The 22,056-nt window shown below is 44.4% G+C and overlaps 1 protein-coding gene across 2 annotated transcripts in view; it reads right to left on the minus strand.

Annotated features, from left to right (window-relative positions):
- Positions 1 to 22,056, minus strand: part of peak1 (pseudopodium-enriched atypical kinase 1) — a 107,693-nt gene that overhangs the window by 19,085 nt on the left and 66,552 nt on the right. For both annotated transcript variants that reach the window (XM_086149059.1, XM_086149058.1), the window contains exon 4: positions 1,879 to 5,368. In XM_086149059.1, coding sequence (XP_086005185.1) covers positions 1,879 to 5,246 — 3,368 coding nt within the window. In that variant the 5' untranslated portion in view covers positions 5,247 to 5,368. The remainder of the gene's footprint in view (positions 1 to 1,878; positions 5,369 to 22,056) is intronic.

Here is a 22,056-nt window from a genome sequence, read left to right on the forward strand (position 1 = left end):
GTGAGGAGACCACACACTCTGGACCGGCATCAGGTTGGGCAGATGAATCCACCGACAGGCCAAATGGCCAAGATGCTTCTAGACCAGGGGGTTCAAACGTACGGCCCGCGGGCCGGAAACGGTCCGCGAAGGGGTTCGATCGGGCCCGCGGGATAATTTGAGAGTGAAAAAATGTATAAAAGACAAGGATTTATTTTTTTTAATTAAATGCAATTCAAGAATTTTCCGCTAGGGGGCGCACTATTTTAGTCAGAGTAGAAGACAAACCGCATCACTGAGACGGACCAATCAGCAGACGGTATCAATGCACCACCTGCTTCTTGTTATGACGTCGTTTCCACCCTGTTCTCCACCTCCTGCTACTCCCTCATCAGCCAAAATGTTGTTTTCAAAACAGAGAAAAGTAGTTAAAGAGTGTAGAATTTTCAAAGAAAAATGGATACGTCCTATTTATTTACAGAGACGCACGGGAAACCTTTGTGCTCGGCGTGTTTGCAACAAGTTTCGGTATTTAAGGAATATAATATTCGGCGCCACGACGAGACTCATCGAAAATATGACATCTTGCAAAGAAACTGAGCAGAGAAAAGATCAACCAATCACAGGCAGGTCTGAGGAAACAGCGTCCACTTTCACCCAGAGCTGAGAAATCAGTGCAGCAGCGGTAAAAGCCAGCTAGTTAATTGCTAGTGAAAATGTGCAATTTAAAGTTAGTCACCAGCTTCACTACTAACTAGTATGATGGAATTCTACTGTTCATGCAACTCCATGCGTTTTCAGTGTGTTTTGTGTGTGTTTGCATGTTTCATGGATGAAGTTTACACATTTACAGGTGAATACTTTCTTCTTTTCACATTTAATAGCACTTTCTTTAGTTTGTAAGGTGAAGGCAGGGATTCAATTTAGATTTATATGCACATGTGGAAATGGTTTAAAAATCCCTTTCTTTATGAGTCTCTTTTAATCTTAAAGTGCATTACTATATTTTTCAATACCAATTACTTGTTAAAGTTTTGTGCCTTTGTACGATCAGTGGAATCACATGATCACATGATTGCAATGCAAACATGTGAGCGATAAAAGTAAATTGCACTTTTGTCAAAGGAAATATGAGGTGTTTCATGAGATGTTTTATAAAAGGATTGTTCATTAAATTCCAAGACTTTCCTCATGTTCTTGTACTTCTTTACACCAAAACAGAGGACAGACATGATATTTTGGTTATTTATTGCTGAGTATGCTATTATTTTAACGGTCCGGCCCTCTTGACATCTACCTGGGCCGAATGTGGCGCCATGAGTTTGACAGCCCTGATCTGGACTCTGTGAGGAGGAGCAGGTGTGATGGAAGACGGCGTGAGGAAGCATCTCCTCGTGCTTCGGAGGAGCCGGAGTCAAGAGGCAAAGCGAATCCTTTGGTCTGGATCTCATGAGCGTACCGGAGGACGGCAGTACGAGGAACGAAGATGCAAGATAAAAATGACCCATCGATCCCTGGCAGCGGATGTAGGAAGGCCATCTTATTCCTCCGGGATCAATCAAAGTATTTCTGATTCCGACTAAGAATCAGGCCTGAGAGAAGCAGCGTCCGGCCAAATGTTTGCGGACTAAACGTGGCTCAAAGCACATAAGCACACCTGGCAAATGATGAGAAATCAGAATCCAAGGCTTTGCTTTTTCCTCCAAACCACCACATGGAAGATTTTGGCTTAAAACGTCTGAAAATCTGTCTGAAATCGGAAGCCTAACTTGGCAGCTTCATATTCTGTCTGACAAATCCTCTAATTTTGATGAAAGTAGCCATTTTTATCCCGATGAATTGTACGAAACGCAGATAAAAACAGCGCCGTCGGACCCGAACCGAGGAGCGAATAGTTACCTGAGCTCCTGGTCGACGGGATCAACTCCAGCGGTGGGTGAAGGTTCCCCGAGAACCGAAGCCAGGGGCTCCTGGCCTTCATCGGGCGTCAGTAGCGCCGTTTCCCTGCATTCCCCGACTCGCGATTCTTTTTCTCCCCCGGCGTTGCCGCCGCTCTCGTGCTTGTAGGTGAATATGATGGTCGGTTTCTGCGAGGGATCCTCTGGCTTGGCCTCGGTGAACCAGTGGTGATGTTGAACGGGCGGCGGCGGGAGCATGTGGATGACGGTTCCGTCGAGTCCGACCAGCTTGCCCTTGTCTTTGTCTCGCTCCGCTTTCTCTCTCTGCTCGTCTTCGTCTTTCCGTCGACGAAAGAAGCTCTTGAAGGAGATCCAACGTTTGGGTTTGGAGCTTTCCGCTGAGATGCGCCTTCCTTCCCCGTTCGGACTGGCCTCGCCTTCCGTGGAACGCACAGGAGAGCAGGAAGCAGAGTTCTTGGTCCAGTTGCTGAAATGCCTCTGCAGGATGTTGGAAGCGTGGTACGGGGAAGATGTAGACCGAGGAGGGGGAAAGGGGGCGTTGGGTTCTGACCGGGTGGTGGAAACCGGGACGGACGCAGAGGCACTTTGGGACTTAGATACCACTTTGGAGGGCGTATCCTTTTTGGGTTTGGAAAGACAGCCGTCATTGGCGGTGAAAAGAGACGTGGGTCGAATAGCGGTTTCCTTCACGGCGTCGGGAGGCAGAGCATACAACTCCTCGGAACTGACCGTTTTGGAATTGGCCGACGGCGACTCGGGAGGGGAGTGGGGCGGCTGGATGGACGCCACGATCTGCGAGAGAACGGCGCTGGCTTCTTCCCTGTGAGCGACCGCCGTCCCGGACGACGACGCCGTCGATTCTGTATCCTCGTTGTTGCAAGACGTCTTGCGAGTGTTTGTAATTGCATCAGCAGTTTGGTTGCTTTTAGGTAGGTTATCAGTCATGGCGAAAACACCCGCAGGAGTCGTGGATGCGGGAGAAGACACGATGCCGACCGGGGAGCTTATTACAGTGCTTATCACAGTGCTTGAGTCTGTAGTGGTTTTAGATTGCAAATTCGGTGCTTTGGACGCCGCTTCCAGCGACGCCTTTCTTTCTTCGACAGAAGCTCTCTCCGAAGTGCCTCTACCAGAGATGGTCTTCTCTGTCGAGGAGGACCGGACGCTCTCGGAGGAGCCAATCTCTTCGTAAGTATGGCTGGCCACCCTGTTGCCTCCTCCCTTTGAATGCTGCATTTCCCCGCTGAGTCCCAGGAAGCTCTTGTAAACAGCTAAATTGTCATACGCGCTTGGGTTGATTACAATCGGTACCTTCACGGCGTTCTTGGAGCTGCGGGCGTACGCCGGCTCATCTCGGATAATAATGGGAAAAGGAGGCATGCCGGCATTGTTGAAACTGTTAAATTTGATCTCCGATAAGTTGGGGGATTTCACCGGTACGGTGCGGGAAGAAGACAACCCGGCCACCGGGGAAGTGGGAGCTGACTTGTGGTTGAAGTGTTGCGAAGGTACCGAGGGCCCCGGGCTGTTGTGAACCCCCAAGTCGACTTTGGGTATCTTTTGTCGAGGACTCGTGCTTGACGTCCACACCTCCTGGTATCGTATATTTCCCAGTTTCTTTCTCGGGTTACCGGAAGGGACAACCGATGCGGACGACGTCGGTACGACGGGGGACGTCGGGTAGGTAGGGGAGTTCGGAGACAGTGGCTGACCTAGAGAAGTGCATAATGGAGTCGAACCTGAAGGCACTGACATCTTTCTGTGCTTCGCAGTCGTTTCTGCGATCTGTTCGTCTTTGTTAGCCATGGATGCCGACACGTCCACTACAGTGTAAGGCTTACAAATCAAAGATTTTTCTAAATTCACCACGCGGTACGGTTTAGCCTGCTCCTCCGTGGGACTAAAACTGATTGTGACGGGTTGCCCCGGAAGGGCCTGGGGCATCGATGTGCCTCCTTGTCCGTCCTGGTCTTCTAATCTGATCGCCAGGACCGCCTTGTGTGTTTCGGTGACCTTCAGCGGTGCTCGATGGAGGGGCTCCTTCCTGACTGGGGAGGTGCAGGAAGGGGAAAGTGCCTTGGAAGATGCGGGCGAGTGCAAGCCGTTACGATTGGAACAGGTATTGCCGCTCTCAACGCTGGAAGTGGTGCGAGAGTCTTCTTGCAGAGAGGACGATGACCCCGGAGAAGTGGTGGACTCCGAATTTGTGAAAAACACACTTCCTTGCATGTCACGAGTGGCGTAGGGAAGAAGACCTCCACTGGAGTCCATGGACGGGTATCCATTCAAGATCTCATCGTAGCTATCGTCGTAGTCCACAGCACAAATCCTTTGTAAAGACCGGTTGCGAAGGGGAACGGTGTTCCATTTTTTCCCTGCGGCGAAGGGCACCGGAGACAACGTGGCAGCGCGGAAATTGGCAAATCGGGGTTGGCCGCGCATGCGGATTTCCATCGCAAGTAACTCTTCATCACTTTCATCCCAGCTCTCGTGTTCATCGTCGTCCTCGTCGTCCTCGTCGTCCTCGTCGTCGTCCTCGTCCCTCTCCGACTCCTCATCTTCGTCCTCGTCGTCTTCGCCTTCGCTCGAAAAATCCGGGTAGCAAAAGCGTCCGCCCTCCGTGCTGATGACTTCTGTGCTGTCGCTGAGAGATACCCGTTTCTGACCGATGCTACCGCCGCCGCCGCCGCCACTTCCCATGGCCAGACAACTAGCGGCTGGAAGGCCTCTTTCCAGCGACCGCCGATACGAGCTACTGATCCGTCCCCAAAACATGTCTTTTGATGCACAAAGGGAAGTGGAGTTGGCACTCGGACCCAACCCAGCGATCTCCTTCAAGACATCAGTCAGTCCACTATTGTTGTTGTTTCCGCTCGGGGTCCGAGGACTCGCCGGTATGTAACCCTCCGTGCCCTCCATGCCATCTTCTCCTTCGTTGTTGTTGCCGGGAGCGGCGGGCCTCTTGAACTTTAATCCGTTGCGATTCCAGGCGGTGAAGCCTGACGTTTTGGCGGGGTCTACGATGTTCGTCGGATGTTGCATACTGCTGCCGGAACCCGGTCCCGCGGAGGAACATGGCAGCATCATGGTCGGTTTAACGGCGATTGTCGGTTTCTTCGCCACCGGCGGACGGAAGTGTCCTGAGCGCGAGGACCCGGTGCCAGCTCTCTGGGAGTTGTTGGCAATGTTAGGGTTGGCTCTGGCCCCAGCAGTGGGCGGGTTCTGCGGCCGAGAGGCCGGAGGCCTCTGTTCAGAAGGAGCAAGACAGTGCAGACTCTTGGGCTTGAAGCAGTTCTTGCACTCTCCCGGTTTCCACACATGTTCGGTGAAGGTGCTGCAGGCGGACATGGCTGCTGGTCCCTCCGGTCCGGGCGGTTTCAGTGCACAGGAAACCCCTCCATGCACAAACTGGCTACAGGAACAAACTGCAGGACGATAATGATGAAACCTCAAATCGGGGGGGACTCCACCTGGGAAAGAGAGCAGAGGAAAAAAAAGGGGAGTTTCAATAAATTAGCGTCTAGTCATTCTAGCGTTCGGACATGAAGTCGATAGAAGTGCCACGAGTTTCGTCGGTTTCACCAAACTACCAGGAGATCCTTGTGTTCATCTACATCCACAGCTCAATACAGCAAAACAAGGAGGGGAAAAAGATTTAGGACAGTAGTGCTACATTATCCCCATTAGGGGGCAAACTTTCTCTATTTAGCAGCTGGGCTGCCACACGGGGCAGTTCAGCTGGATGTCTCTTCTGACCTCACAACGAGATCCCTGGGCCTCAGGAGGCAGACCAAAGAGGTACATGGGATTTGGAGTGCTTTTTTCCTGAACAGATGTTCTGTAGGGGTTTTGTCCGACGTTTCCCATTTCTGGTACCGCCAATGACCTCCGTCCTGATGTCCAGAGGAGGTCCTATGAAAAGCGTCAACAAAGGAACGCCTCGGCTGGCACCGCAGGAACTCAACTCAACTCCCGTTTCTTCCCCATGAGTTCACAGAGACGTGTGAAACTCGGAGGAGTTTGCCGTTTGCCATACAGTCGATTTAAAATCGACCCACGACTGTGGAAACAACAGTGCTGGAAGGGCTCGAGGCAAATAGCACATCGACTGTGCAACCCAAAAGTACAAGATCCGTACAAAGCTAAGACATACTTGATAAAGAAGCAGTAATAAAGTTTCTGATGTGGGCGACAGCAAAGCAGTGGTGCTGTTGGGGACACATCAACATCCATGTTAGCCAGTGAACCTACTTTTAGGGCTCCGGTCTTACACATCCCATAATTGTTCGGGGCGGAGGTCTGAAGTGACGGGACAGATGAGCGGTACTACCGTCTTGAAACGGCCAAAACTCTTGTTACCTCGTGCGCATACGTATCGGACTTGTAGTCCCAGTAAGTCAAGGACACACAGCAGGAAAGAGCATATTCTGGGTTGGTTTCTGACCCAAAACTAGTAGTGGACCGAAATCAAATGATACGAATCGCGCATAATTGCTAAGTTTAAGCCGTATTTTTGTTTCTATCGATTTGACGTGACGTGTTGAATGACTGAAGTTGACGGGTGCCGGTGAGTCACTCCTCCAATCAATCTAATGAAGTCAGGGTTGGCAGAGCCTGTAGGGAAGGATGTTTCCATGACAACACCCTGACCGCGCTCCAGACACAATAAGGCAGGAACTCCTAAATCAAACTTTACTGTCCGTGGAGCGATGGCCAAGGGAAGAGTCATCCTGTCGTACTGTAAAGGTCACATCCTCCAAAAAAACAATTTGATATTTTCAGAACCTGTGGAAGTACTACTTGGACTATTTAAAAAAAAAAAAAAAAAAAAAAATTGGGAATAAATGTAGAATATATTTAACTTGTATTTTTGGACTGGGGAAATGTATAAATAAAAAATAATAATTCTTCACTTTCACTTTAATTTTTTGCACAATTTGTTTTCACTTAAATGAGAAATACCCACAGCCAACCACCAAAAATGTTATTTTTACAACACGTCTCTGCACCGACGGGCTGAAGTCGGTCGTTTCACAGTTATTTATCGATAAATCAATTATTTTAATAGCTGCAGTGACACACATATTTTCCAGATGAGTTAAAAAACAGGAAACGCATGAATCCAGTGGCGTAAACCTAGATATTTCCACACCGGGAATGTAAAGCAAAAAGTTTAAATGTCTCTAATATCTCATAAAATGAAACTTTTTCTTTGGAATCACAATGGAGTCCCAAGCTTGTGTTTGCGGATTTCAAAAGCGATGGATGGATCCATTCTGAACAATATGTTTATCATCAAAAAATATTTGGAAAGTTGAGCTAGATGTTGTTATTTATTTATTTTTTTTTTGAATTTATTTTTTTTATTTTTTACTCTGTTGTATTTTATTTTTTTTTTTATTTTTTATTTTTTTACTATTTGTCATATTTTTTATTTTTTTAATTATTTATTTTTTACTCTGTCGTATTTTTTTCTAATTATTTATTTTTTACTCTTTGTCATATTTTAGTTTTTTTATTTATTTTTTACTCTTTGTTGTATTTTAGTTTTTTTATTATTATTTATTTTTTACTCTGTTGTATTTTAGTTTTTTTTATTTATTTTTTACTATTTGTCGTATTTTAGTTTTTTTTTTAATTATTTATTTTTTACTCTGTCATATTTTAGTTTTTTTTATTATTATTTATTTTTTACTCTTTGTTGTATTTTAGTTTTTTTTATTTATTTTTTACTCTTTGTGGTATTTTAGTTTTTTTTTTTTTTTCGCTTGCTATTAAGGAAATAAGTGAAAGTGAGTTGCTAAATGAATGGGAGAAATAATTCTACCTATTAAAGAATATTGTATAAAGTGTATCTTGTCATGAGGTTTTGTAAGAATGTGTGTGACTGTCCAAGAACTTGTTCTAATAAATGTTCAAAAGCATAAAAAAAAAGCGCCTTCCTGGATGCATTTCAAACTTTTTTTCTCCTTTTCGCTCCCTTTCAAGCTGAAGCAGAAGAGAACTGTGGCGTTGCTACTGACAAGTCTCACTCCACATAATCCAATTTGCGCTGACAGTCGTGCCTCGGGGACGCCGACCGTCCAATCGGCCCCGCAATCCTTTTCTTAAACCCGGCGGTGAAATATTTTTAGTCCGCGAGTCTCGGGCTGCCAATACGTCTCGTTTATGTAACCGTCGTCATTTTGTTTGGACGTGAAAGCGATTCTATCTGCGGCTCAAATCTTTGTGATCAAACTCTCCTCCCTGAGACCATCAGCCAAATCACAGATTGCTATTTTTGTGTGATATTCATTATGTAACGGGTGTTACGCAACGCCTTCGATATGCGATGAATTATAATGCGGAAAATTGGTTTTGACACAAACCCCTCAAGAAGAAAAAAAAAAAAACAACATTTTTCATATCGCAGCGGTGATCTCTCCCATAACAGCCAGCAATTTTGTGCGGGGAAGAAAAAAAAAAAACCTCATACATATAAATATTACATTTTCTCCTCAGGTGTGTGAGGCTGCTTCTATAAGACTGGCTGTTTTATTGATTTAAACCTTCCCTGCTCGCGTGATGAGTCTGATTCAAGCAATATGAAGCAGCGCGAGCTAATGCGCTAGCACTTTATTGGAAAACACCACAAAAACATATTTTCTCTCCTCTGTATTTATACCTTTACCTCTTGGACGAGCACACCGTCGATACAGGATTCACAAACTACACCGCAATTTAAACATTTCTGCGGATATCAGTTTTCTCTAAACCAATTTATTTATTTTTGAGGGGGGTTTGTGGGGTTGGAAACATTTTTTCTCCTGCTATGCAGAGCACATGAGCGCTAACAATGACAGAAATGCTAAATTCGGTCCAAATGTGTTGCAAAGAGGGACATTTAAGCCATTAACATTAAATGCAAATTAAAATTAATTTAAAATCTTGAACCTTTAAAAAAAAAAAATCTCACCCATTTACTGTAAATTGTAATAATTTATCTGTATATATGTTCATAACTGTGCAATATTTCATTTCATAACAGCTACATGTACAATATTTTTTAATACTCTTGTGCGCTCTTTATCTTTCACTTGGTACTTAAGACAGTTTATAGTTTATTTGTATTTCTTATTCTCCCCCCTTTTTTTATTTATTTTTTATTTTTACTGTATACAATTTTCCTCTATTATCTATTATTGTTATTTTTTTCTTGTTACTTCGGCACAATTTCCTTCTAAATAAACTATTTCATGAAATTGTTTAATTTCAAATGGTGTACTTTTAATGTCTTACCACAGACCACAAATCTAAAGGCTTATTTTTTTCCTTTTTTTTTTTTTTTTTTAACCAAAAGCACTTTTTCATAATTGAATACCACATAAAAATGAGGGGAAAAGTCTGTCAGGGAAAAAAAAAAAAAAAACTTTCAGAAAGATGAAACATATTTAGGTTCATTTAAAACATTACATATAATTGATTTTAAGACAAAGGGGCCGCATTTGGCCCGCGGGCCGGACTTTAGCCGTACCTGCGCTAACACATTGAATGTTACGGTGGAAATAACGTTCATCCAGGCGACTCCGTGGTCTTGATTTGGTGGCTTTCGTGGCAGAAAACCTCAAAGATATGAGGTTAGAAAGGGAAGAAGGGCCATGGCGGTCGCGGAAAGAGGGACATTTGTGACCTTTTTCACCTCATCCTCTCCAAAGAGCTGCAGGATCAATTCTGTTAAGGCTAATTAGCTTTAGCGATGCGGTCTGTGGCGCTAAACTTCGACTTGATGTGTTTTTTTTTTTTCTTTCAAAAAAATTGCAAGGGCTTGTCTTTACGTGCGGGTTGTTTCGTCTAAATGTGGCGAAGCAGCTTTGAGGGTTTCGTAGCTTCATTAGCTAGCCGTTCAGCGCTAATAATGCATAGCGGGCGCGGCGCTTGTGTATCACCTGCTGCGAAGATCCGGAATTTAGCGAGGAGTCTTGATATTTTAAATGCAGCTTTCTTTTTGCCGTCAGTCTGCGACGCTCCCGAAAAAGCTCACCGGGGATTTTTATTTCTGGCTGGATTTTTGTAAGGGCTAGCTTGGGCTAGCTGATACATGAAATGGTGCTAAAGAGTGAAGGGCGGCAAGAAGGTGAAGGTGGAAACAGACGTTTTACAAAATAAGAACCGGAAGGTCGAATGAAAAAAAGGATCACTTGTACCAAGAAAGATTTTTCTAGACCCCATCTAGAAACAAATACAGCGGTGATGTCCGACTCACTTTCACCGAGAGCCACATCAACATTATGGAACGCGAAAAGTATAAATGTAACAAAAAGTAATGAAAAATAAGTGTAACTACTCCTTCATGTTAAATAACTCTGAATTTTTGACTCATTCATTAAAAAATTGTTACATATACACTTGCATAAATATAAAAAAAAAAAACGGTGTTTCCTAGTTGCTCTGCTACAAAGCTTTTAGATGAACGCATTCTGCTGCCGTCTTGGTTTGGATTTTCATTTTTGGACGATTTGTAGTTTTTCTGGAAGGCTAACTTTAGCATAGTTAGCTCCGCAGATTCTACTCTTAAACAAACGACGCTGCCTCGTAACACAAAAGATAAACCACTTTTTCTTCTTGAATTGTCCTTCCCATCTTTCTTGAAACAGCTTCCCATCTCCTGCAACTTTTCTCCTCCTGGACATTTAGGATACGCTGCGGTCTAGTGCGGGTAACATGATCAACACGCTGTTTATGGTCAATGCGCGTGTTTGACTTCTTTATTTCAAGACAATCAGATCTTTTCAGGTGTTCTCGGGCCACAGAAAACAACACCTTGAGTTTGACACGTGTGATTTACGGTATAAATAAAGCGTTCAAATACATTCTGGCATCGAATCCCAGCTCTGAAATTATTGTCGGGTCCGTTTTGGTCGCCAGAAACAACTTCTACGGTTGGTTTGGGGCGGATAGTTCACGTATTATTAGTGACATATTTCCATAACTATTCAAGCTACTTCACACCATCCATTAGCGGGCAGATTATCCAAGCCGTCCCTGGAAGTCCATTAGCCAGTCGCCGGTAGCAACAACCACAAGTGTTTAATTTTGGGAGCGATAACATCATGAGAAGCTTGTAAAACAGGCAGCGGTCGAAGCCTCGCACGGGTGTTTGACAGCAACGCTTGTGGAAACGGATCTGAGGCCTCCTGCTGTGCCGGCGCGTCCGGCGGGGAATAATTGAGTTTTTAAACATCCAGCGCAGGAGCGATTCTACATGCTACGTCCTGGTTCAGCCCGTGTGTCTGCACGGCTACTAATTGGATTAAAAAAAAAAAACAAAAAAAAAACAGCGATGTCGGAAAATCTAAAAAGATGTTAATCGTGTGTGTTTTAATCCACGTCTGAAATTAGGATCCGATCGATCAAATCCAGGTTAAAGGTCGGCGCTAGCGTCCCCGGCTAACCCAGAAAAAAGTTTCTTTTTTCGTCCGTCCGCCTTGAAATGTTCTCCTTCCGCCCGGCTGTCGGGTTTTTCTTTGTTTTTTCTCTTTTTCCTCGCCGTTGTCTCACTTCTCCCCCTCATTTCCAGCACAGCACTTCACATTCCACAGGGAAATGTCAAACCCGGGCGAAAGCGCCGGTTTATTCCAGACCTTTGGCTCAATGTTTGCCGCTCCTCGTTCGAAAACATGAAATATCAAGTGCTGGAAGTTATACGCTCATTTTGTACAATTTTTTCCCCCGCTTAAAAATATTTGGAGGCCAAAATATTCAAAATCTGGGCATGTGGGGGCACAGCGCGTAAACACCCCGCGTCCTCCGGAACGGCAAAAATGGTGATTTGCTGCGCGAAGCGGGCCTTCCAGAAGTGATACTGTGTTGGACCAGGATCTGATGCCATCTGCTCGCGCTCCCGGTTTGATAGCGGCAAACACCGTCTGGTCCGATGCCAGAAAAGAAATGACAACACCTGCCGCTCGGATCCCCCGCCCTGAGGAACAAGTCACGAGGATCCGGCGAGTTCCGAGACGAGCGCCGTTTACTGAAAGCGACCGGATTGACTGATTCACTAAAAGGCTCAGGATCTGGGAGTTGTCCTGGTATGTTTTGAAGCCGCGGCTCGGCAACAAAGGTCCTCCTGTTCTCGTTTAATGTGCAAACAGTTTACAAACACAAGCGTCGCCCGGTTCGGAAAAAGGACGACCGAACCTCGAACCCGAGAGCCGAACGGCCGCCAGCGGGATTTTTTTGTTTTGCGTTCGGAGCCCGGATCGCCGGATGACACTTTATTTATTGACACTTTATATCTTATTATATTTCTTATTCTCCCTCCTTCCTACTACTATCTATTGTTATGTTTTGCTTGAAACTCAGGCACAACAATTTCCTTCGGGATAAATAAAGTTGTCCTTATCTTATCTTATCTTATGAGCGTTTGACAAGCGCTAGCACGGAGAGAATCGTGGAAATCGTTGCGGGAACGTGGACGGACGAGGCGTTTAAAGCCGGTCGGAGACGGATTGATGGTTTTAAAATGAAGTTTAGACAGAAAGTGCAGCAGAGCGTGCGAGGTACATTTAGCTTAGCATTGTAGCATTCAGTGTGTATCCAGTAAGTTAAAGACGGAACAAAAAAATGTGAAACTCCCCCGACCTCCTCCACCCATCTTTGGGTTCTATTTCTCGTCTTCAAAAACTGGTAGGAAGAGCGTCCGAGCTGAAGCAGCTTTTCGAATCATTTCAACCGGGAAAATAAATTTCACGTACGAGCAAATGAACCGATTCGAATCGAGGCGTTATTTCCTTTGTTTTGTATTGCTGACGGTCCAATCGGTCATCACCGCTAAAAGCGCTCCTGTAGGATACGAAGACGACGGCTGCATTTCAGCCATTTGGATTAAAACCGATATTTGACCGTCCGTTATTGTGTCCGAACACAATTCTGCATTTTTGTTTTCCGGCTCTGTGTGGAATCAACAACATCCTGGACCAGCGGTCGGCAACCCGCGGCTAAATAAATTATAAATATTAAATTGAAGTGTAATTCATTTGTGTTAGTTCCTTTTTTTAACTTTTAGTTCTAAGTTGGAAGATTACGGTGATCTTGATATATTAAATAAAATTATATTTATCATTTTTCGCCGCTCAAAATAACGTCACACTGGCGGAAGCCGGTAAAGTCCTGATTTGCAGATGCTGTGCGCAGAAGTTCAGGAGCAGAAGTCCCATAAACCAGGTAAAATAAATATTTATGAAGATATTTTGCAAATATTTATTTTTTCTTGTTTACTGACACAGTGATTTTTTTCCCGATTTATTTTTAAAATTCAGGTCAAGGCTCCGCTACACGCTCTGAAAGCCCAAAGCTCAAAATGAGTTCATTACATCAATAAAATGTAATTTTCTCCGTAATACTTTGTGAATTTCAGAAGCAACACACGACACACTTGTTTATACAAATTGTAAAGGTAATAAAAATGGTACCTTTATTTTAAATGTTGAAAAGTAATTGCGGCTCCCAGTGTTTTCTTTTCCGAGGAAACCGGGTCCAAATGTCTCTCTGGGTGTTTTGGGTTGCCGACCCCTGGACTAGCCGGTGCGGCTTATATTGAGGTGCGCCCAATAGTCCAGAAATTACAGTATATTCACAGTCACACGTACACCAGGTTCATGCTTCCCTAGTATTTCCTGCTTGGTTTCCAGAGAAAGCATCTTCTGGGTTCACCACTTGTGTTCTTGATGATCATTACAAAAAATACACAAAGATCTAAAACAAGTTGCTTTTCCGAGGAAACCGGGTCCAAATGTCTCTTCGGGTGTTAAGGGTTGCCGACCCCTGGTCTGGACAAACGGGACAAACTCTTTCCACCGCCGCTACCTTTCCCTCCCTTCCCTCCCTTCCAGACACCTGGTCCTTCCGCTTTACCCGTCAGGAAATCTCTCTCCGAACCGACGTACCGGGGAAATTTTCAGACCCGGACAAAATGTTCGGGGAGCCGTCGAGGTCCAGGACGCCAGGATGTCACCGTTTAATATTGACTATCTATCAACCGTAAATGTGCCCCGGCTCTGTCTCAACCCCGTTACCGCTCAAGTCAATTGATCAAACCGGCGGCAGGTGGCCGCGCGGACGGACGACAACATGGGAAGTAGATGAATGGAAAATGGTGGCGGCGCGAGCGCATTAGCATCCTTGTGAAGCTCCTTTTAGCCTCAGCCGGCCAAGTTTGCGGCCCTCGCTGTGCTATTCTGATGCCTTATTCAACAGCGGCGTATCCAGGGAATTATCCACGTCGCTGCGTTTGTTGTTTTTGTCTCGGATTCCTTTCGGCCGCGCCAGAAAGCACCGTCTTTTAGGTAAGGTAGGGGTTATTGTTGTGAGCTCTTTGCAGGGTTGTAGATCTATTTTTTTGGGCTGATTTGTACTCCAGCGTGTTCTTTTTGATTAAAGAATCATCAAAATGCCTCTACGTTTGGACATACTCGGGTTTCCAACAACTCTTAAGAGGTTAAAGTCGATTCCCCGTATGCAGGTTTTACAACGAAACTACCGCTAACACTGAGGCGGCGGCGTCCCCCCGAAATAAAAACAAAAATATACGAGATGCATTAGCATGCGTACGCAGGGTTGCATAACGGTTTGCTTCAAAACATTTTCCCAGCAACGTCTGTTGGCTCCGATAGAGCATCAGGGAATCTAAAAATGCATTCGTGACCAAAAATGTAGTCATTTATTGATACTAATATACAAATATATACATATTTACACATATATACATACGAATACATATATGGATATGTGCGCATAGATATATATAATAATAATAATAATAATAATAACAATATAACCAATAATAATAATAATGATAATAACAATAATTGTAATGATGATAATAACAATAATAATAATAATAATAATAGTAATGATGATAATTACAATAATAACAATAATAATAATAATAATAATTTCTAATTTATTACTATTATTATTATTATTATTATTACTTTATAATTATTATTTATTAAATTTGATTTATGTAATATTATTTATGAAATATTTTATTCTTTGATATTCACAATTTGATGCTGCTACCCCTTGTGCCCTTAATTGCCCCTCAGGAACAAATACATTTTTTTCTTTTTCTGATTCTGAAAACCGCTATCGACTCTTACGCCGTTTCGAAAGCGTGTCATGGAAACAAACTTTATTTGAAGTTTATGCGACGGTTCTAGAGGACACGCGACAAATAAAATAAAGCTAAAGCTCTAAACGAAGTAGCGTGTGAAGAGATTGAGATCTAAAGAAGCCAAACATTAGCGTCAGGAACCGGAGAGCTACTTTGAAAATCTCCTCTAAACGCCGGCGTGCCGAGGGCAAGGTGTCATTTTCCATCCGGCTAACGTTTGTAGCGCGGTAGCGAGCGCTCGGACCCTGGCGCAGAGAAGCCGGAAGCCCAGAGCGTGAAGGGACGGGTTATGGGATTCCTTAGGATTTCTCTTTTCCCACTCAGTGGACGGTTAGCCGGCGCCTCCCATCATGACCACGATAAAGAATCCTTTGGTATCCAAAGAGAAGCCACGGTGTCGTGAAAACACCGGCTGGTTCACCGTTATGAGATGTTTCGCCGGACATCTTGGTCGTTTAAAAGGATGACAAGGATGACATTCTGAAAATCAGACCCTACCTGACCCAACAGTCGGCACAGCTATCGGTTCAGGCCATGTTCATCTCCCACCTGGACTGCTGCGACTCCCTCCTCGCTGGACGACCTGCTCGTGCAATAAAACCACTGCAGATGGTCCAGAATGCTGCAGCACGGTTGGTATTCACTCAACCCAAAAGGGCTCATGTTACACCTCTGTTCGTCCAGTAGCTGCCAGGATCAAGCACCAGGTCCTGACCCTGGCCTTCAAAACCACCTCAGGAACAGGTCCAGCATATCTGAACCAAATGATAAGACCTTATGTTCCTCTAATACAAACCTACTAGCAGTACCTTCTGCTCGCTCTCAGCGATCTCAGGCAAAACTGTCCTCAGTTCTACGACCTCAGTGGTGGAACAAACTTCCGGAAGCAACAAGACCAGCATCATCTCTCTCAACCTTCAAGAAACAGGTAAAAACTGTTCTCTTTCAGGACTTTTTACTGCACTGATGCCCCAGATCAGGTCAGGCAGCAAGTTAGGCTATGCAGTGTGTGTGTGTGTGTGTGTGTGTGTGTGTGTCTCTCTGTCCCCCCCCAAAAAAACAAAAAAAAACCTCACTAACCCCAGCTTACTGTTCTGTATATTTCCTGTGCATCTTGTATTTGCAAGTGTTATTTGCAGTCCTTCTGTCCTCTATTGTAAGTGGCTTTGGATAAAAGCGTCTGCCAAATGTAATGTAATGTTATGTAATGTAATGTAATGTAATGTAATGTAATGTAATGACAACGTTTCTGTTTGTTCGGGTCCAATTGGAACTAAATCAAACTTCTTTATCTTAAACCTTGACACTAGTCAGAGTTTATTATCTTTTTTTTTTTTTACTTCTATTTGTTTCACTTTATTCCAATATGTCTGATTCTGACACTGGAATATGAGTGTATTTCTTGTCTTTTTACTCAGCAGAGCAGTGAAAGTGACCGCAAACAAGAAGGTGTGTTGAATCCAGATGTGGAGTCAAACGAGTCTGGATTAGTGGGTTCCAGCTTAGATGTTGCAGATGCGTTTCCTTCACAATCACAGAACGCAGCAAAATAACCCCAGGCTGATAATGGCTGCTTCGGTTTGCCGGTCCGGCATCGTAAAGCGCGTATGTGACCATAAAAGCGTCCGAGTAGCTCGTAATCCTGAAGGCAAGAAGGACGGTGTCGGTTTTTCCCGAGAACGAGCTTCTCGTACGAGGTCCGCCGAGTGCGGTCGCATCGTCGGCACCTCCGGGGAGATCGAAAATCGGAAGGGGGTTAACGACGCCCGCGGTTACGCATATGGCGTTCGCATCAGATGGAACCGGCCGCGGCTTCCAGACCGACCGGACAAAACTCCCGACTCGACTTCAACCTCATCTTGGCACCAACGAGGCGGCGCTTCGGTCGGCGACTCGCGACCGCGTACGTCTGCACGTGGAAACGGCTGCTGAGCCGGCGGGAAGACCGACATTCTGTACAAGCTCACTTCGGTTAAGAAAATCTGTTAAGCAGGATGTGAAACGTGGGGTGATGAGACAACGGTTTTGGCAAAGTGTGTGTGTGTGTGTGTGTGTGTGTGTGTGTGTGCCAAGCAGTTTTCAATATCAGCAGCAAAGCCAGCGTAAGTCATGGCGAAGCTGTTCTTCATAACTTCAGGGTTTCCTGACATAATTGCTGCTTCTGTCCTTGAAAAGACGCGAGCATGGGAGGTTTCTCTGCGTACAAACGGAGGGTTCTCGATGCCTTCTACCTCTTCTTCCAGCCGGGAGAAGGTTTTGTCGTAAAAGTTGGTAAAATGAAGATATGAGCAGTTCGTCGGCTTGAAAAAACATCCGATGTGTGCTTTCACAGACAGCTCCATAAAGGCGTGAATAGACAGATCTCAGCCCCTCCGGATATGAGGGTATGCTTTGGCTGTAACGGTCCAGACAAACACATCTGAGATCGATTTCCTTCCCTCGGTACGCGAAGCTCGGTGAGGGACGACCCGATCGCTTCTCGGCCCTGAAGAGATGCTGAAACATGTTGTTCCAAACATTGACCGACTCCGTCCTTTCCCCGGTCTAGTCACCTCCTCCACAATCTAGTCCGGGGGTGTCAAACGTACGACCCGCGGGCCCTTGCCAGCCCGCCAGGGAGTCCATTCTACCCTGTGGTATAAATCTACAATTTGAAAAAATACATAAAAATCATGTACTACTTGTGTGAAATAAAAATGATACATATATATGGGGTAACAGAGAAGTTCAAGGTGGAGGTGGGACTCCATCAGGGATCAGCTCTGAGCCCCTTCTTGTTTGCAGTGGGGATGGACAGGCTGACAGATGAGGTTAGACAGGAATCTCCATGGACCATGATGTTTGCAGATGACATTGTGATCTGTAGTGAGAGCAGACAACAGGTAGAGGAACATCTAGAGAGGTGGAGGTATGCTCTGGAAAGGAGAGGAACCAAGCAAGACAGAATATGTGTGTGTGAATGAGAGGAACTCGGGTGGAACGGTGAGGCTACAGGGAGTGGAGATCAAGAAGCTGGAGGACTTTAAGTACTTGGGGTCAACAGTCCAGAGCGTAGGAGAGTGTGGAGAAGAGGTGAAGAGACGGTCCAAGCAGGTTGGAATGGGTGGAGAAAAGTGTCAGGGGTACCAAGAGATAGAAGAACATCAGCCAGAATAAAAGGAAAGGTGTACAAGACAGTGGTGAGACCAGCCATGATGTTTGGACTAGAAACTGTTCCAATGACCAAAAGACAGCAGGCAGAACTAGAGGTTAGTTGGAGGTCTGGAGGAAGACCAAAGAGAAGATTTATGGACGTAGTGAGAGAAGATATGAAGGTAGTTGGTGTGAGAGAGGAGGATCCAGAGAATAGGGTGAAAGAAGAAGAAGATAAATATATATATATATATATATATATATATGTATATATCGATGCTAACGTCATGGCACATGCTAGCACTCACAGTCAAAGATGGACGGCGGCTGACAAACAACTATTCCAGTCGTCTCCACTTCATTAAAATTCCTCGGTCTCCGGCTGCCACTTCCAAACTAATCTCTTCCTGAGAGGATATCAAGTCGTCACGCTCGACACGAACGGCGCGGAATAATGAAATAGAAATAAAATGTGCTTTTGGTGTAATGCATTTTATGAGAAGGATTACGATAGAATAACAATTGTGATGTGTTAACTTCCACCTTCTCCTGCATTAACTTGTTTTATTACAATCACAAGTTGTACCGTGAATTATTAACGTTTTCAAACGCGGGGGGTCGGAGACGGACTGATTTGCGGCAACAACACAACCTCAGAAACAAAAGAAAAAAAAAAAAAAAAAGGGGAGAGAGAGTGAAAAGCTACAAAAGAAGGGGAAAAAAAGAAATAAAAAAGCAAGGACATTCCTTGGCAGTGTGGGTTATTGTGCGAGCGCTGGGAGAGTCGCTGCAGTTCGGCCTGGGAACCAGCCAGACGAAGGTCTCGGGGGGAAAAACCGGCTCCCAACACACACACAGCCAGATGTGTTGGAGTGCACGAGGAAAACACACACCGAACTCAAAAAGGCACATGAATTATTCATTCACGGTATGTATAAATATATCTCACACGTAATTGTCATTAGTATTAAAAAGCTGGATTTGAAAACATCTGCGGTTCGTTACGTTTTGTGTAAAATAAGCGGTCGGGATGTATTTTCTCCGGCGTCCAGAGATCAGATACCAGGAATTGTTTTTTGAATTAAAAAAAAAAAAAAACAGAACGAGGCGAACCCGCGGTTTCAATATCAGTCGGTAAACCGGTAAAGAAAAGCCGTTTTCGTGTAATCCACTTGTTTTAATTGCCCGCAGGGCTTCTTTGCGGCGGTATAATGAAGCTCTAACCTCAGCGGTTCCACTGAGGATTACTGACATGCACAAACAACCGGACGGCTAACGTCGCTAGCTGGCGGAGGCTCCGTCGTACACACCGACGCAGCAGCGCGGCTAATAAATATTTACACACTCTGCGAGCGGCGTCACGCGCTAACCGGGCTATAAATAACGAAGGACGTCTCTGTGAAATCCGCTTCGGATTCCTCTCCTTTCGGACAAACGTCAGCTCGGAGACGGTCGGTTACGACTTTCCTTCCCCGTGAGGAGCATCAGGAGATGTCTGGGCTCGGGAAGCAACCACAGCGGGGTGTTCCTGGGGTCTCGGTGGCGGGACGGAGGGCGGAAAACGCCCGAGGACGGGTTTAAAACGGCGTTTTCAAATCCGTCATCCTTGCGTGACGCATCGATGGCTTTGGCGCTTTTATGCTCGCACCTGCAAAGACCAACTGGCAGGGTTACATGAAGCCTCTCCATGCTGCTACTCTGCACTTACACTTTGGTCTTTTGCACCAGTAAAGATCACGTTCTTCAAGACAACATTTCATACCGCCATTTACGCACCTGAAAATAAGCTGCATTCAATAAATCTATGGCTGAACTTGTCTATGAATAAATGTGAATAAAAATAAAAAATAATTAAAAAAAAAATTAAAAATAAAAAGAAATAAACTATATATAAAAATAACGAAATAAATATATGTATACAAATGTAGGCCACACATGTCTATAAATAAATATAAATAAAAATAGAAATGAATCAAAAATAAATTATAAATAAAAAAACAATATATATACAAAACTAACTAAATGAATATATGTGTAAATATATAGGCCACAGGTGTCCACGTTGTAACATGAGATATTTACACAGAAACTTTTTTTTTTACTTTTAATCAATTCTATACCACTAAAATCCACAAAGACATACTGGAAATGATTCATTCCGAACTGGCTACAATACGGCCGATGAAAAAGATGAATAACAAATGGCGGTATTGAGACATACGGGAGAACCTGGGCGTCCCAACGCTCCTCATCACCAACAAACCGGCAAAGGAGTCAAACCGAAAAGGAGTCTCACCGATTTGTAAATAAACCTGCGAACAAGACTCTGCACATGAACACACACATAGACAAACTCCCGTGTTGTTTACATTGTACATCGTTGTGTTCTCTTGTTGTAACGCTATTTCTCAGTAAGCTAGTCCTCATTACGGCTCCCAAAAAGGTTGAAAGTGCTGCTGATTGTGGTGTTAAGAAGAAGTTAAGATGATATCAGAAAGGGAGAGCGGTGTCGGTGTCACAGATCTCTCCAAGCACCACGACACGGCTAAGCTAACCTTCCGTACGATCCTGAAGGACAAAGATGAGCTAAAGACGCTAGATGAGGCTAAAGGGGCGACTGAGATAACAAAGCGAAGGTCTCAAGTCTTAGAAGAAGAAGAAAAATGATTGTTAGTTTGGATGAATGAAGGACAGCTAGCTGGAGATAGCATTAGCGCTAGTGTTAGCTCATCGCTCACATGCCAAAAGGCTTTACTTTACTAAATAAGAGCGCACAGAAACCGTTCAAGTCGGCGTCAGAATGAAAACAGCCTCAGAATTTCACGCTCATTCCATCGGTCCGATGTGACGAGGGTCATTTTGGTGGCGTGAAGCTCGTCGGCCCCGAAAAAATCCATAAATAAACCGCATGGTTGTTGAAGCCGCAGTGTTCAAACAGTTAGCTACCGGTTGATAAAACAAAACATCTGAACAATCACATCGTTATAAGTCAAGTATGATGCTAAGTGGCTAATACGCTATATATTCTATAGCGTATCATGTCTGTGCACATTTTGTCTGCTTTTTTGTTTACAAACTGCATGGTCTGATTAACAATAAATTTAAGCTTGATGGAAAAGACACCAGAAAAATATAATATAGCGTAAATATTCAAGGATGAGGATACAAACGGAGATATTTGTGTCTAAACGCTGCTCAATCCACACCTATTCTTCTGGTCTGTCTTCATGGCGAGTGGAATATATGCAAATCGAAAGCCACCAAAGACAATGAGCGGCCCGAAGACAGAAGCTGGAGCTGCTGGAAAAACCCGGCCTACTTTCTTCAAAGCGCACAATCGCCGCGGCGGGAGAAACGACAAAGGGGGAACAGATGTGATAACGGTTCCAAATTACCGCCGATAAAAAAGAAGCGGTGTTTTTCCCAAAGCCGTGAACGGGACCGACTTCAACCGGGAAGGATTCGACGGCGTCGCTGTGATTCTGTTCGGCGAGCTCTCGTGGGAGAGGCTGCACAAATACAGAATCTGGACCCAATTTGCATTCGTTTATTTATTTATGTTTGTGCGACCGAGTTGGGTTTTTCCCTCAAATTTGACAAATGATGCAACACATCAGAGGGAAAGAAAATCGTTGTGTTCTTTCATTTTTCAATCACATTTTGCCTGAATCATTCAAAGTATCTTGTTATATGATCTTATAAAAAAAAAAAAAAAAACTATTAAAAAAAAAAATATATATATATGAAGTATGAATATTTTGTCTATAGAATTGTAATAAAAAAAAAAAGATCACAGATATCTGGCAGGATTTGTCATGGATTTATGCCTTTAGATATCCAATGGTTGATTCGATCAGGGATATTTATATGGTT

This window comes from Fistularia commersonii, chromosome 7 (assembly GCF_037954325.1).
Source record: "Fistularia commersonii isolate RoL2024-O1a breed Wild chromosome 7, RoL_Fcom_v1.0, whole genome shotgun sequence".
Lineage (NCBI taxonomy): Eukaryota > Metazoa > Chordata > Actinopteri > Syngnathiformes > Fistulariidae > Fistularia > Fistularia commersonii.